Source organism: Sorex fumeus, unplaced genomic scaffold (genome assembly GCF_029834395.1).
Source record: "Sorex fumeus unplaced genomic scaffold, SorFum_2.1 ptg000019l, whole genome shotgun sequence".
NCBI classification, from domain to species: domain Eukaryota; kingdom Metazoa; phylum Chordata; class Mammalia; order Eulipotyphla; family Soricidae; genus Sorex; species Sorex fumeus.
Genome location: NW_026606076.1, coordinates 20,833,218 through 20,849,176, shown reverse-complemented (window position 1 = coordinate 20,849,176; position 15,959 = coordinate 20,833,218). Strand labels below are relative to the sequence as shown.

Genomic DNA, 15,959 nt, shown 5'->3' with positions numbered 1-15,959 from the left:
ATAACTTCATCTGGGTGCGGGCCAGCAAGCAGGATATCATCCATATAATGGACGATGTAAAGATCCGGCCATTGTTCCCTGACCGGGGCCAGAACACTCGCAACAAACTTCTGACACAAAGTGGGGCTGTTGGCCATTCCCTGAGGTAGCACCTTCCACTGAAACCGCTTCATTGGGCCTCTGAAATTTGTGACGGGAACACTGAAGGCAAATCGGGAGTGATCAGCAGGGTGGAGGGGGATGGAGAAAAAACAGTCCTTTAGGTCAATAACAATCTTGTGCCATAGGGCGGGGATGACTACGGGCAATGGTAAGCCAGGTTGTAATGCTCCAAAGACAACCATGGTCTTGTTTATTGCCCTCAGATCCTGGAGCAGATGACACTTCCCCGATTTCTTCTTGATCACAAAGATGGGCGTATTCCAGGGGGAATTGGTCAGTTCTATGTGTCCAGCAGCGAGCTGCTCCTTCACTAGCGCCTCCGCTGTGGCCACTTTTTCTGAGGACAGGGTCCATTGATCTACCCACACAGCGCCATCTGATTGCCAGATAATCTTATCAGTGTGGGGTACAGGCAAGTCAATGGCCATTATGGTAAATTTCACAGTACTTGTCGTCCTACAGAGGGGGAAGGCATCACGGGTTCAGTGAGGCCCTGGGAGTGCCTTCCCAGACCTTGACTAGGAAGATAGCCCTGCTGAAGTAAAATATCTAGGCCTTTGGTATCTACTAGGTTCGGGTCCATTTGGGACAAGACATCCCTCCCCCACAGATTAACAGGCAGGTCGGGGAGGACATAGGGGCGGACGTGGCCTTTCTCTCCTTTGGGGGTCCGTCACTTGAGTTCAGCTGAACTTAATATTGGTTTTTTTGAATGGCCAATCCCCTGCAGGTGTGTTAAAGAGGGGGAGAGTGGCCATTTGGGCGGCCAGTCCCTAGTAGTAATGATGGTTGTATCAGCTCCAGTATCTATAAGGCCGGTAAAGGGCCTGCCTAAGATGGTGAGGGTCAGGAGTGGCTTACACTCCCTTATAGCCTGAGCCAAATGCACCCCCAGTGGCACGGGGCCTGTGGCACCAGGAGCAAGGCCAGGTGGGATGAGGAGCAAGTCATCAATGTGGGCACCCAGATCTATACTTAGGAAGGAAGACGTAGTCATGGCCATAATGTTAAGCTGGCCAGTGAGAGTATTATCTATAGTGCCGGGAAGGACCTGGAATTCTTCCAGTATAAGATTCCCCCTCCCGATAATGAGGCCAACCATTCCGGCAGACAGAGGCCCCTGGAAATTAACTGGGATGGGCTGAGGTCCCTGTGCCTGGGTTAAGATTGTGGGGGAGGTGGTACGGAGGTCCAATTTGGAGCTTCCTGGGATGGCACGCAGGAGGGAATCGAAACCGGAGGGGGAACAAGGGCCAGAGGCGGAAGAGTTTGGGGAGGAAGAAAGGGGGTGCCCCAGCTGCCTGCTGTATTACGGGGCCCTGGGGCCGGCCCCGCAACAAGTTTCCCGGGTGAAAGGTAACTCCAACCTGGCAGTCTGATGCCCAATGGTACCCGTCCTTACACTTGGGGCATAATTTATGGGGCACGCGCGCCCTCTCCCGCTCTGGGCAGTGGCGCCGGAAATGACCAGGCTTGTTGCAGCCAAAGCAGAATCTAGGGTCAATTGGAGCGGTTATGGGAGTATGGGTTAAACCTTTAAAGGACGCCCCAATGGCCAGTCCAATTTTGTGAGAGGTGGGGTCTACATCGGCGCACAGGCGGAGGTAGTCAGAGAGGGTCTTGCCTCCTTTATGAGGACGAAGGATGTCCTGGCAGACAGAATTAGCATTTTCATAGGCTAGGTGGCAAATAAAGTCATTATCAGTGTCGCCTCCCCCCAGGAGGCTCTCAGAAGCCTCCACCAGGTGGCCAACAAAGTCATTGTAGGGCTCGTTAGGGCCCTGCTGGACTTTGGAAAGAGAGGTGACAATGGAACTCTTGGATGGGAGACCCTTCCAAGCCTTCAAGGCTGCCGCCTGAATCTGTGTGAGTAGGCCAGGAGGGAACTGAGCCTGAAACTCGTTAGAGGAGAAGGAATCATTACCCAGGAATTTGCTCAGTACCCAGGGGGAGGAGGACCCTCCCGCAGCGAGATTCCGCCGGGCCATATCCTGACAGCGATCATGATGATCCACCTTCCAGAGCAGATAGTCTCCGCGGCTTTAAACGGCACGGGTCAGGGAAAACCAATCATTAGGGGTGAGGCAGCTCTCGCTAAGGGATTCTAAAAGGCTCAGGGTAAAGGGGGCAGTTGGACCTCCTTTGGACCAAAGGAGGCAACAGCATCCTTAATGTCTTTAATATCACTAAACTTCAGTCTTTCATAGTGCTGTCGTCCATGGGCTCCCACGTGGGTCTCCCCTGGCTCTGAGTCCCTTGCATCCCTGCCCGGATTAGGAGCCTCCTCGATGCCCTCACGGTCATCTTGGAAGTCTGCCTCTTGGGCTGCTCCCTCCCTCTCCTCCCCTGAGGGGGCTTGAGGTGAGAGGCATCTACCAGACCGGAGAGCAGGAAAGATCTGAGGGGCTTGCAGCCGAGCTTTAAGCGGTGGGCTTAGTGAGTCAGGCGGGGTATTTGGAGATAGATCAAGCTGCCTGATCTGCCCCAGGAGGTCCAGGAATTCCTGCTTTTGTTGTATAAAGGAGCGGAGCATTTGAGTATCCTGTGCCAAGCGGTGGGTAACAAGGTGAAGGTCAGGACCCACAAGGGGTGGAGAAAGACAATTGCTCGCCCCGAAAGAGACCTCGGGAATGTACGGAGGGGGGCAGCGAGGGTGGGCGAGGGGGCCATTGGGGACCTCTCAGGTGCACGAAAGCATGTGGCTGCATCCCCGAGGTCAGCAACGTTCTCAGGGGGATGGGCATCAGAGTCCACAGAATGCGGAGGGGAGTGCTTGGGGAGGGGATCCCTGATGACTGGATATAAGCGTGGCATCGAACATTCAGGGGGATCGTACTGAGAGCCTGCAGGAGGTTTCTCAGGTGGCTCCTCAGTGGGCATAGGGATTGACACAGAGGGACACGGGGACCGACAAGGTTCCTCTGTCTCTGCGGTCAGGGTGGGGACAACAGAAGGCGGACAGGAAGGTGTGCGCGAGTGAGGGTTAGAAGGGCCATAATCTTTAAGGTCTCAGAGTCTTGAATTATCTGGTGGGCATCTGACTGAACATGTCGGACTCGAAGGACCTCATTAATGAGATTCCAATAAGAGAAAGTCGGAACGGGGATTCTCTTGGGGCCAAACGTCCTGTAATAGTCTTTAAGACAGTCTCCTACATGGCCCCAACATTTCTCATCGATGGTCCATCCTTGAGGGAACCAGGGACAGATCTTCTCAATAAGAAGATAGAAATCTACGAGATCCTTTTTCTTTACCCGGATACCCCGGTGCTTAAGGGATGTCTTTAAACCATGAATAAACAATTCCTTCTTGCTTAAACTCTGACCCATTGTCAGAGGTCAGGAGAAACAGCGTTCAAAGATACAGACACACACGAATATACAGATTACGAAACAGAAAATGAGAAATATAGGAAGAAGAGAGAGAGTAAGACAGATGAAAGGAATAGAAGGCAGACAAGATATAAAGATTGACGAGACAGGAGATGGGTCACTGGAAGTCTGTACCCCCGCATGAATACCTGGGAAAAACAGACGCGAGACACGGGGGAGGCCCAACAAAGTGGCCCACTCAGGTGCTTGTGTGGTCGGTGGGAAACTTAGCCATAGTGGATCAGCCAAAGGTGACTTGCGGCCGACGTCTAAGTCAGCACCACCATAGACCATATGTTTCCCGTGGAACCGCAGGCAGCCCAACCGGATTCCGTAGCCTTTTCGGGGATCTTAGGGGTGCCCAGCCGTGGAACAACAGACTTGAATCAGAGGCGAGGACGCCCCTGACCGCTCATTCACTCACACACACATTCCACAAAGGACACGACAAAGGGGCATGGGGGGGCCTTATCCAACCCAGTGACCGTCTCATATACCTCATATGAGACTGAACACTTAATTCTCCCCTGATGCCGCCCCGTCGACCTCTATAATGAGGCAGGGGCTAGTACCCACTCAGCCTCGAATGAGATGGGGATCTGCCCACTCGGCCTCGAACGAGACAGGGATTTTTGATTAGGCGTGCACTTACCTTTCCATGCGTCCCGGTGGCCACCGCTTCCTGAAGGGGAGTTCGGCAGTCGTCTCCCAGACACCACCCCGTGTGTGCGCCAGTTGCGAGGGGCCCCGCCAGACCACTCTCCGGCCCACAGAGGTGGCCCTAGGGTCCGTAGGTGCAGGGAAAGACTGACCGAATGAACACAAGACACGAGAGAAAAGAATGGAGCTTAGAAACAAAGAGAAAAAGGGACAGGCTTTATTGAGGGTGATGGGGGTATATATTAGTGAGGCAGCTACACAAAGGGTCGTGCTCAAAATGTGATTAGGAAAGTTACAGAGTCTATAAGTTTAACCTGGGCTGGAGCGATATCACAGCGGGTAGGGCGTTCGCCTTACAAGCGGCCAACATGGCCGACCCGAGTTCGATTCCTCCGCCCCTCTCGGAGAGCCCGGCAAGCTACCGAGAGTATTCGATATGCCAGACACAGTAACAACAAAGTCTCCAATGGAGGCGTTACTGGGCCCGCTCGTACAAATCGACGATCAACGGGAGGGCCTTTACCTTTACCTTTATAAGTTTAACCTACCATGCATTACAAAGCTTATACTAAGTTAATCATTGTCAGTTACAGCCATGACAATTGTTTTCTTGGGATAATCATACATAGGACAGGCTTTATCTGCCAAAGGTCACATAGGTGAGGATTACCAAACCACAGGCTTCACCTGCCGAGGGTCACGTAGGTCAGGATTACCATACCACAGGCTTTACCTGCTGAGGCTCAAGTAGGTCAGGATAGCCGTACCTAGCACAGGCACGTAGGCTCTTGGTCAGTTAAAGGGCCAGCTTCCCACAACATAGCTGTGTAAAAATTTTCCAACTCAAAAGAACAGACACAGTAAGTGGAAATAACACCCTCTGCAGAAAAGTGAAGCCTCAGTTTAAAGTGAAAATTAAAAGGGGCCTGAGACTGGGTTTGGTTCTAGCTGAGTTTGAAGCCCGGGCTTCACATGTGAGGGCACTGATGTATCCCTACACAGCCGAGATGGACCTTTGCAAACATCTCACCTGAAGCAGATTCCTCTGCAGGATCATTGAGTTTTTTGTTATCTTGTTATATTTACTTAGGTGGGGAGAGAGTCACACCAAGCATTGCTCAAGGATTCCTGCTGCTGGGGCACTGGGGGCCATGTGGTGTGCTGGAATGGAACCATAGTTTTCTTCCTGGTGCCAAGCAAGTGCCCTTCCTAATGCAAAACCACTAGTGCTGAACCATTGAGTTCTTCTCAACACACTTGTCCTTGCTGTCTATCAAATGTAAAGTCACAGTATTTCCCCTGTAATAAAAATAATTTTGGGGGAGTCGGTGCCATAGTACAGGGGTAGGCATTTGCCTTGCACACAGCCAGCCCAGCTACAATCCCAGGCATCCCATATGCTCCCCCAAGTACCCCTAGGAATAATTCCTGAGCGGAAATCTAGGAGTAACCTCTGAGCATCAATGGATGTAACTCAAAAAGCAAAAATTTAATATTTTTTTTAGGTTTTATAATTTTAGTATATGTGCTGCCAAACGGTTGGAAGATACCATGTTGAGTGAAGTTAGCCATAAAAAGAAACAAAAACAGGATGATGTCACTCATCTGTGGAATACAGAACACTGGATGTAGAAATGTACTCTAAAGGGGCTACGTAAATCATCCCTGACTCCAGTGTTTAGAGAGAAGCCGGTCAAAGAAGGAAAGAAATCTGGGGGCAGAAGAGAACCAGAAGTTTACAGGGATCAGGGCTTCATTTATGCCAGTGACATGAGTGAGGGGTGTAGCCATTTACCCAAAAATACAGATGCAACAGAACTGAAAACAAGAGATCTAAGCCGCAATCACTGAAACTTAGTCATGTGGTTGTCCAGAACAGGCGGGAGTGGAGTTGGGACTGGGGTGGGTATGGAATATGGGAACACGGGTGGAGGGAAGCTGACGTGGGTGCAGGGATTGGTGTTGAATTATTGTATGCCTAAGTACAACTACGAATAACTTTGAAAATCCTGGCACTTAAAAAAAAGCAATACAATAAAATAAATTTCCAGATTTCAGCACCCGCTGAAATTAAAGACCCTCTACTCCCAGCATTAGGCTCTGAATTTTTTTTTTTTGCTTTTTGGGTCACACCCGGCAATACACAGGGATTACTTCTGGCTCATGCAATCAGGAATTACCCCGGAGGTGCCCGGGGGACCATATGTGATGCTGGGAATCGAACCCAAGTCGGCCGCGTGCAAGGAAAATGCCCTACCTGCTGTGCTATCACTCCAGCCCCAGGTTCTGATATTTTTCCTGTGGTGCTGAGACCATAGATGTGGTTGGAGGATGTAGCTGGACCACCTTTCAAGTCACATGCTTGGTTCACAAAGTACCCCCAATGGCATAATATTTAGTTTCAACAAGAGAATCTTACCAGCACACGTGTATGCAATATCCATGTTCCCAAATCAAATTGCTGCAATGCCACATCCAGAACCTGTGATTTGAATTCTCAAATCAAAAACAATACACAAGAATTAGTCTCATGTTGAATGCAACACCCCTCAATGGCTGAGCAGGTGAAAGACATCTCCATGATTCTCACAGTTCAAACAAGCGTATAGAAAGGAAAACTCTGCTGGAAGTGTCTGTGGGAGGAGCACGGCAATCCCCGAAAAAACGTTTTGGGTTTTGTTTTTGATCAGACCCAGTGATCCTCAGGATACCATCGGGGATGCCAAACATCGAAGGGAGGCGGTGTCTGTAAGGCAAACACCCTCTCTGATGCACTGCCATTCTGGTTCCAATTAGCTTCACTATAGGCTCACACTCACAGTTTCACATGCACGCAATAAAACATTTTTGGTTGGTCAAGAGTACAGCAGGTAGCCTTGCATGAGGCTGACAGGGGTTGATCCCTGAACACCGCTGAAAGCAACTTCTGAGAACTACCAGGAATAACTGCTGGGAATCCCCAGGCCATGAAACCAAAGAAAATTACATTTCTTTCTATACTCAAAGCACCATGGCATGATCCAAAGGCAAAGATAAGCATGGTGTATGATTGAAAGAGCGGGGTCCAGTGCTCCAGAAAGGGCACCCGACCCTGTAGGTGTACAGTCAGGCTGGTTATACAGCCAGGGGAACAAGGACCTTGAAACTCATAAACTATTCCACATACCTGACAGATGAGGAAGAATAACAACAAAGTCAAGAAATCAAAGCGTAGGATTGTTTGCTAACAGACAGCTCAGGGGAGTGTAGGGCAGCATGAGCACAGCACAGACACCTGATCCAGGAGCCCAAGGAACTCGGGGTCAGCAGCATGTTTCACATGCTCTTAAGGCACCCACACAGTGCCCAGGGCCTCAGCCAGGGTCGTCAGACACTCAGTGTGACACACACCTCTCCTCCTCGGCTTTAGGGCTCCTCTTCCACCCAGGAGATTAACACTGGCTTCACCCCAAAAAGCCCAGTCCCCACAGAGATGGAAGCATGGATTAGTCACAAGGAAAAGACGACAAGTAATCCTCATGTGCCCCTGGTCTAACCGGCCATATTACTGAAAAGGCATGATCATAATATCCACTTTCAATATGCCAGAGATTGGTGGGGAGTGAGACATAAGATAAGGTTTCAATTTAAGAGTTAAATAATGGGACCCCAGATAATACCACTAACAGTCTAGGCTTGGCCAGGCATATGGCTGACTTAAGTTTCATCCCAGCACTGTATGTAGTTTTGTTTTGGGGTCACACTTGGCGATGCTCAAGGGTTAATCCTGTATCCGCACTCAGGAATCACTTCTGATAGTATTGGCTCCATGGAAGGTCAGCGATTGAACTCGGTTTTCTTCGAGTAAGGAAGCGCCCTCCGCACTTACGCTCTCTCACCGCGGAACCAAATGGAGTTTCTGAGCCCCTCCCAGAGTGATCACTGAGTGCACAATCAGGAGGAAATCCAAGCACCCAAGTGAGGACAAGGATGGCAAGACCTACAACTTTATTTTAAGCTAAAAATAAAGGGAAATAGAAGGCGGTGTAGGCAGATAGTACAGTAGGTGGGGCAAAGTACTTGCCCATATTCAAACCAAGTTTGTGCCCTACCAGCCAGCCATGAACCCTGAGTGCAGAGGCCAGGAGCAAACCCTGAGTCCAACTGGTTTGGTACCGAACAAATTTTAAAATTCGTAGAAGAGTCCAATGGAGGCAGGGTGACAATGCACAGGATTGGGGAATATGCTTTGCATGTCGGACCCTCTGACTTGATTTCAGGCACCATCTGGTCTCCTGGGAACACTGGAAGTGACCCCAAGCACTGAACAGAACATCAGCTGAGGGGGTTAGGCGCTAAGATATAAATGATCTTAGCGGACAGAGAGATGGCACAGCAGGGAGGGCGTGTGCCTTGCACACAGTCCAACCGGGTTTGATCCCATGTATCCCTTAAGGTCCCTGAGCAGTGCCAAAAGTAATTCCTGAAGGCAGAGCCAGAGTAGCTCCTAAACACCACTGAGTGTGGCCCAAAAGCCAAAAAGTAAATGAATGAAAATTTTAAAATTACAAGTAAAAGAACTAAACAAACTTGAGTCACACTTACAAATTATTACTCAAGTTAGAATCTTTGGGATTAGTGAGAAGATATTGAGCAGAGGGCGCTAACCTTGCCCTGAGCCGACACAGGAGGGAGCCCTGAGCAGAGATGGGTGTGGCCCACACTTCCCCTCTCAAATAAGTAAAATGACATTTCAGATAATAAAATAGGGGCTGGAGAGACAGTACAATGGGGACAGTGCTGCCTTGCTGTGGCTGATCTAGATTCGAGTCCCCACGTCCTGTACAGTTTCCAGAGCTCTTCCAGAAGTGATCTCTGAGTGAAGAAGCAGGAGTCACCCATGTGCATCACCAGGTGGGTCCCCAAACAAAACAAACAAAGCAAAAATTTAACTGTACTCAGAGAAAATAAAGCAAGTGCTGAGGAGATACTCCATAAGGTCGGGGCTTGCCTGTGTCCTACACAAAATTAATGCTCTGAACCTGCATCCCATATGATTCCCTGAGCATCACTAGAAGGAGCTTGTGAGTGTACAATCAGGAGGAACCTCTGAGCATTGCCAGGTGTGGCCCCAAACAAAAACAAAAAATAAATGAAGTTGAAGGCCTGTCCAGGCGTGCACTCTGCAAACTCCTGATCGGGTTGCAATCCACAGTACCCGCATTGTCCCCTGATCACTGCCAGGAGTGATCTGTTGGCACAGAACCCGAGAAAATGCTGAGTGTGGTCCCGGAATAATACCCAAAGCAAAATAAAACATGCAAGTTAAATGTGGTAATAGAAGTAAATTTACTTTTTATATTTTGGGGGTTGCACCCAGCAATGCACAAGGTTTAATCCTGGCTATGGGCAGAGTAAATACTCTTGGCTGTGTCTTGGGATCGTATTAGATGCCGTGGATTGAACCTGGACTAGCCACACAGGAAAAAAAAATGCCAGACTCATTATACTATTGTTCTGGCTGAAAGTAATTTCATTTAGTAAAAGAAGAAACAGCTCATAGGGTGCTTGAATGCATTTATCTGACCCGGGTTTGATACTGGGCATCCATTATGATTCTCCATGCTCACCAACAATGATTCCTGAATATAGAATCAGTAAGAACCCCTCAGAACCAATAGTGTGCCCCAGAAAGAAAGAAAGAAAATATGACAGAAAGAAGGAAGGAAAAATGAAAGGAAGTAGAGAAACAGCTATCTGCATGACTGTCACACCTTCCAGCCACTCAGAATCACAGCCTGGACCAGCCCCTAGAAGCCAACACAGGTTTCTCTGGGCATGGGAAGCAGGCCCAGCAGCTCCCACTGACAGCTCACAGGTGCTGGTGGGGTCTCCAGCATTACATCCCTGTAGAGATTCCTCTGTGGGGCATCCAGGCATGGCCACTCTTCCATGGTGAATCTCATGGCCACATCGGGAAAGATCACCATGTCCTAAGGTAGTACACACAGGGGGTGTGAGTGAGGCCATCACACATCACACCCTATACTATGGTGCCTGATGATGAGACACACAGTGCCCTAGAGGAGTACAGGGCCTCCCCCTCTCTTCACTCCCATCAGGAGCAACCAGCCTCCTCTGCATTTCAGGGTTATGGGTGACAGAACCCGGTAATCACTTGAGAGAAGCCAGATCTGCTACAATGACACTATACTACAAGGTTCCTGCAGGTACTACACTTACATTGGGGCACCCCAGGGACAAAGCCAATGAACACTGCTCTGGTGAGCACTGCAGAATGAAACACCCAAGTACATAAGCAGCAGCACCAAAAATAGAAGCTACACTGGGTTGGACCAAACACTAGACGACCCTCCATGTCACACTTCCACACGCCCTGTTCTAGGGTTGAGAAGGGGAGACTCAATGTACAGTGGCAAACTCAAAGCTCTGTGTGGACATATGTGCCTGTAGGACCCTGAAGTCACGGTTAAGGGCTGCCTCTAATCCCTGTTCAAGAGGCAAAAATGTCTTGATCTTTAACACCTCTACCAGATACAACATACTTTGCTTGTCTCCCAGGTACCGGCGCAAGATCAGAACTGCATGCACAGCAGCATGTGAACGTGACTCTGTGTGACTGAGCAGGCGAAGCCCTCCAGAGCGGGAAGGACAAGGCAGGGGAAACACATATTCTGGGGCCCAAGTCACTGTAGCTGCCAGGATACATATGGGGCCAACACACCAGGGGCCCCTAATGCCCCTGAGGTGTGAACATAGAGCACAGAGCCAAGAGGAAGCCCTGAGTAACTCCACTGTGGCACAAAAATAAATACAAAAGAAAACAAAGCATCAAGCAGCACGGTAGGGGTAGGGCTGGCGATTCTTCAGTACCACACGGTCCTTCATGCACTCTGAGGTGCTATGCTGCAGTGCTGAGCCAGGAGTAATTGTGAACATCACAAGGTCTGGTCCCACATCACATCCCAGTGTAAAATAACCAAAAACCCCAAAGTTAGCCTTGGACCCCGAGTACCCTGTAAGATCCCCAAGTTCTCAAAGAAGTGATCCTTGAGCACTGAGTTGGGAGTACTTCTGGAGCACCTCTGGGTGAGGACTCAATCCATATACAACAAAACAAACAGGGACAAAATTTACCTCATACAGCATAGTTGGAAACCCTTTCCAGGAATCTCAGTCCAGGGCTCCTTCCTATACCAACTGGAGACAGATGGGCCAGGAAGACAGCAAGTTCCTGGCACTGCACCATGTCATCTTGACACTTACCTCTTTCCTGGCAACAGTGTGTCAGATGGTGTGTCACCATCATCTCCAGCATCTGTTATTCCTGAAGATCGGCAGGAGGCTATGTGCAAAAGACCTGGAGAAGTCAGGACTCCATCCAGCAAGGGGCTGAATCTGAGCCCAGGTGCCCAAGCACATCAGCGCCCCCTGCAGGCCGGCATCAATGCTGGCCCCAGTGACCCTTAGTCTCAAAGTGGCACTGCCATGGGCTCAGCTAAAGGGCCTCAGCATGGGCAAACTATCATGTGCCCTCTGGCACCTGGGCAGGGACATGCATGTGGGAACTCTCTGCAGGGACCAGGATCACTTCTGGGCCCATATGAGCCCAAAGCACAGTCCTAGTTCCGTCCTGCTGAACCGGGCTCCTCTGGGTCCTGATCTACTCTACTCCCGAATCAGCATATCCACGTGAGCCTCTTCCAGTACTCCCTCCTGTCTTGCAGGAACAGATTTGAGTACCACGCAAATGTGTGTTGTAGAGCATAATTATCCTATTATCCAGAGTGTTTACTAAAGATCATGATAGGAACTGTGTCTGACAGTCAGAACTTCTTGTGTAAGTCTACTTTCTAACTAAACATTTTCTATCTCATGTGCCACAGCAATATTACAGCATGTAGTATCATCTTGCAGTTGGCTGTCCCAAGGAAATACCCAAGCATACCTTATGGTGCCCTGACCCTGGCAGCAGTGCGCCCTGAGTTCAGTCAGGAGTTAGACCGACAAACTGTAGGATATGGCCTAGAAGGTCAGCAACTTGGTAACTCTAACCAAGCAGGAGAGAAAAGAAAAGAGAAAACAATGTCATGTGCAATGACAAATTCTAGCCTGCTATAGTTAAAGAGTCAAACAGTGGGTGCTTATTTATTTATTTATTTATTTATTGCTTTTTGGGTCACACCTGGCAATGCTCAGGGGTTACTCCTGGCTCTGAACTCAGGAATTACTTCTGCTGGTGCTTAGGGGACCATATGAGATGCTGGGAATTGAACCAGGGTTGGTAGCGTGCAAGGCAAACGCCCTCCCCGCTGTGCTCTCTCTCTAGCCCCAAACAGTGGGTGTTTAAAGCCTCATTATATGTCTTTTACTCGTATGCAGGGGCTCAAACCTTGGTTGGCTTTGTGCAAGGCAAGTGCCCTTAGCACTGTACTTTGGCTCTGGCCATTTATCAGTTAATTGCTTCCCAGCACACGAGGAGTGATCCGTGAGCAGAGCTTCTTGTCTCCAAAAAATCCCGTTCCTTCAAAAAAGAAAAAAAAACACGAAAAAACAAAATACAAAGATATGTTTATCCACTGTACTCACCCAACAACCAGTTACCAGGGGTCACTTGGCCAGGGAGAGATGAGGGTGAGGGGTGGCTTGCTACCTAAGAGACTAGAAAATCCTGATTTGGGAATAAAACTATGTAGGGATAGGTAAAGGTAAAAGGTAAAGGCCCTCCCGTTGATCGTCGATTTGCTCGAGCGGGCCCAGTAACGTCTCCATAGGAGACTTTGTTGTTACTGTGTCTGGCATATCGAATACTCTCGGTAGCTTGCCGGGCTCTCCGAGAGGGGCGGAGGAATCGAACTCGGGTCGGCCATGTGGGCTGCGTGCAAGGCAGACGCCCTACCCGCTGTGCTATCGCTCCAGCCCTATGTAGGGATAAAACAGACAATAAAACAGGTTGGATTCTTACATTGCTGACTCCGATCAATCTTCTGCTTCCCGTACGGCCCCCAGAGCAACGTCAGGAATAATTCCTGAGCACAGTGACAGAAATAAAACCTGAGCATCTACGGGTGGACCACTAACCCCAGAAAAAAAAAAGACCAAATAAAAATAGCTACAAAAGAATTTTAATTGGCAAACCCAGCCACCTGCAAGCACCACGCCCCCAGTGGCTTCGCCCCATCACAGCAGCCAGTGACAAACAAGGATGAAAACCTGTGCCTTTGCCAGCAAGAGGCTGAAGTGATGCCCCTCATGTGAGTCTGGAGGTTCTAGGTTGACTCCTATGTCTGGCCCAAAGGTTCAAGGACAGGGCCCAGCGCAGTCTGTGCTGGGAGGCTCGGGACGGTGAAGCCCCCATCCTACGCAGATCCCGCTCCTCAGTGCCCAATCCCCTGCACCCAGCCTGCACCCACCCGCTGCTACACCATCACAGAGCTGGAGGCAATTGCGCCTCAGGAACTACCTGGTATAGGGGAATAAGCGAGAAACAAGCACGAAAGAATCCCCCAAGCTGACGTGGTTCTACCGCTCACAGTGGAGAGATGGTTGGCGTGGGGTGCTCATGGGAGGCCGCTCCCTTCCTGCCACAAAATCGACCTTCAGAGTCCCCGTGCCATGCCAGAACGCCACTTCCTCCTTCCCCCCGGGTTCCCAAGGGCAACGTTACTGAAGCATCTGTGTCAGAAACAAAATGTGTACCCAGTAGCTCCTGCGCTGTGATGTCACTTCAGGCTCCGCAGGCAGCATATACAGGGCCAGGCTCCAGGTATGGAGAGGTTGTTTCGGAAAACCCAGGTGAATCTGTGCTGCAACGTGGATGGGCTTATACGTAAGAGTAGAGAGGAAGCTCCTGGAGTGGTTGGTCACACAGTGTGGGGTTGGGAGTAAGGAGAAGTGCCCTGATGCTGTAATAGGGTGAACCAATGCTCTCACACTCAAGTCCATGGGTGGAAATGAAGCAGATTGTTTCAGTAACTGGCAGGTAGGCAGAATAACCATATTTCAATTTAAGATGGAAATGAGCCATGCTGAAATGTCCCAAGAACCACTGGAAGTAATCCCAATAAACAATCCTGTGTCTGATGGGGTGAGACCCTAGAAAAAATGAACCTGTGGCTGGAGGGAAGGTCCAGGGGGCGGACACATGCCTGACACTCACAGTTTTGATTTCTGACCTCCAGATGGCACCAGAGCACTGCCAGGAGAAATTACCGAATATATTCCCAGGAGAAATCCAGAGCATTGCTGTTTGTAGCCCCCAAACAAAATCAAAACCAAAAAATAATGAAGTTGCAGCACTGGTGCAGAGTGGATAAGACACCAGCCTCATAAGCTGTTTGACTGGGTTAATACACATCACCTCCGTGGGTCCTGGAGCACTGCCAGGAATGATCCTTCATCAGAGAGCCAGGAAGAATGGGCACTTTGGCCCCGAAATAAATCCCAAAATAACACACTTAATTGAAGTATAGCACAATTAATTTATCAATGGAAGGAACTATTTATGCAGGAACCTGAGCAGAGCATATGGAGTCACCCCTACGTGTAGTCCTATACATCAAACCCCTTCAATGCTCTGTAAGTATGCTAACAGATTTGCATTAAATGGGTCATTCTGATCATCAATCAGTGGTCCCCCATCTCTTTGTTTCTCTTTTGACTCCAGCAACACGTCCCTGTAGAGATTCCTCTGAGAGGCAACCAGGCATGTTCACTCCTCTCGGGTAAAACTCTCTGCCATGTTGACATAGGTAACTGCATCTTGAATCAGCACACACAAGGGGAGGAGGAGGCCATCCCACTCCACACAATAGGGCCAAAGGATATACTGCAACACCGTAGAGGAGCTCAGGGCCTCTCCCGTCTCCCCACTTTAGAAGGGAGAAACCGGCCTCCACCAACACTTTAGGGTGACGGGCCCCAGTAATTACAGTATGGAAGCCAGATTTCTTACAATGGCACTATACTGAAAGTTGATGGACTTGCACACAGCCACTCCAGGGACAAAGCCAATGAACACTGCTCCTGTGAGCACCAGACAGAGTGATACCTAAGCACAGACCCAGTAGGACCAAAAGAAAGCAACACTGGGTTGGGCCAAACCACTAGACATTCTTCCCTCATGCCGCACCCCCACATCACCTGTTCTAGGGATGAGAAGGAGACGCTCAATTTCCAGTGAGCAACTCAAAGATGCTGTGGACTGGAGTACCTTGGGTTGGCCACATGCAAGGCAAGCACTGTACTCGCTTTACTATGGCTCTGGCCAATTCTAAAATGAATTTCTTCTCAGCACACTAGGAGTGACCCCTGAGCAAAGTTCCCCTTCCCCAATCATGATCACGACCATCCTTTTGTTCGTCGATTACCTCGAGCAGGCCCCAGTGACGTCTTCTTAATCCTAGCCCTGAGATTCAAAGCTATTTCAGGGTTAGGAGAATTAGACCCATCATTGTTACTGGTATTTGGCATATTGGTTATGCCACGGGGAGCTTTCCAGACTCTGCCATGTGGGCAGGTTACATTTGGTAGCCTGCCAGTTTGTCCAAAGTAAGCATGAAATAATAATGTCTCAGCCGCATTCGCTTCCGGGATCTGGGTTTTATAGTCTCTGGGTCTTGGCCGTTTGATGGGATTACATGGCGCCAAGGGGTCAGTTGGTACGTGTGACCCCTGCCTACTGGAATATTGGGGATATGGGTGGAGGATGCTCAGCCCCTATCTGAGCAGGCTTGGAGATCTCAGCCCCGGAACCCACATGCCTTT

General features: G+C 49.6%; 1 protein-coding gene across 1 annotated transcript in view; it reads right to left on the bottom strand.

Moving 5' to 3' along the window:
* Positions 1-579: 579 nt before the first annotated feature.
* Positions 580-15,959, bottom strand: part of LOC130022010 (zinc finger protein 571-like) — a 157,821-nt gene continuing 142,441 nt past the window's right edge. Inside the window, exons 4-6 of the mRNA XM_056112736.1 lie at positions 4,186-4,215; positions 1,749-2,024; positions 580-618 (exon numbers count right to left, since the gene is read on the bottom strand). Of these exons, the coding sequence (XP_055968711.1) occupies positions 580-618; positions 1,749-2,024; positions 4,186-4,215 (345 nt within the window). The remainder of the gene's footprint in view (positions 619-1,748; positions 2,025-4,185; positions 4,216-15,959) is intronic.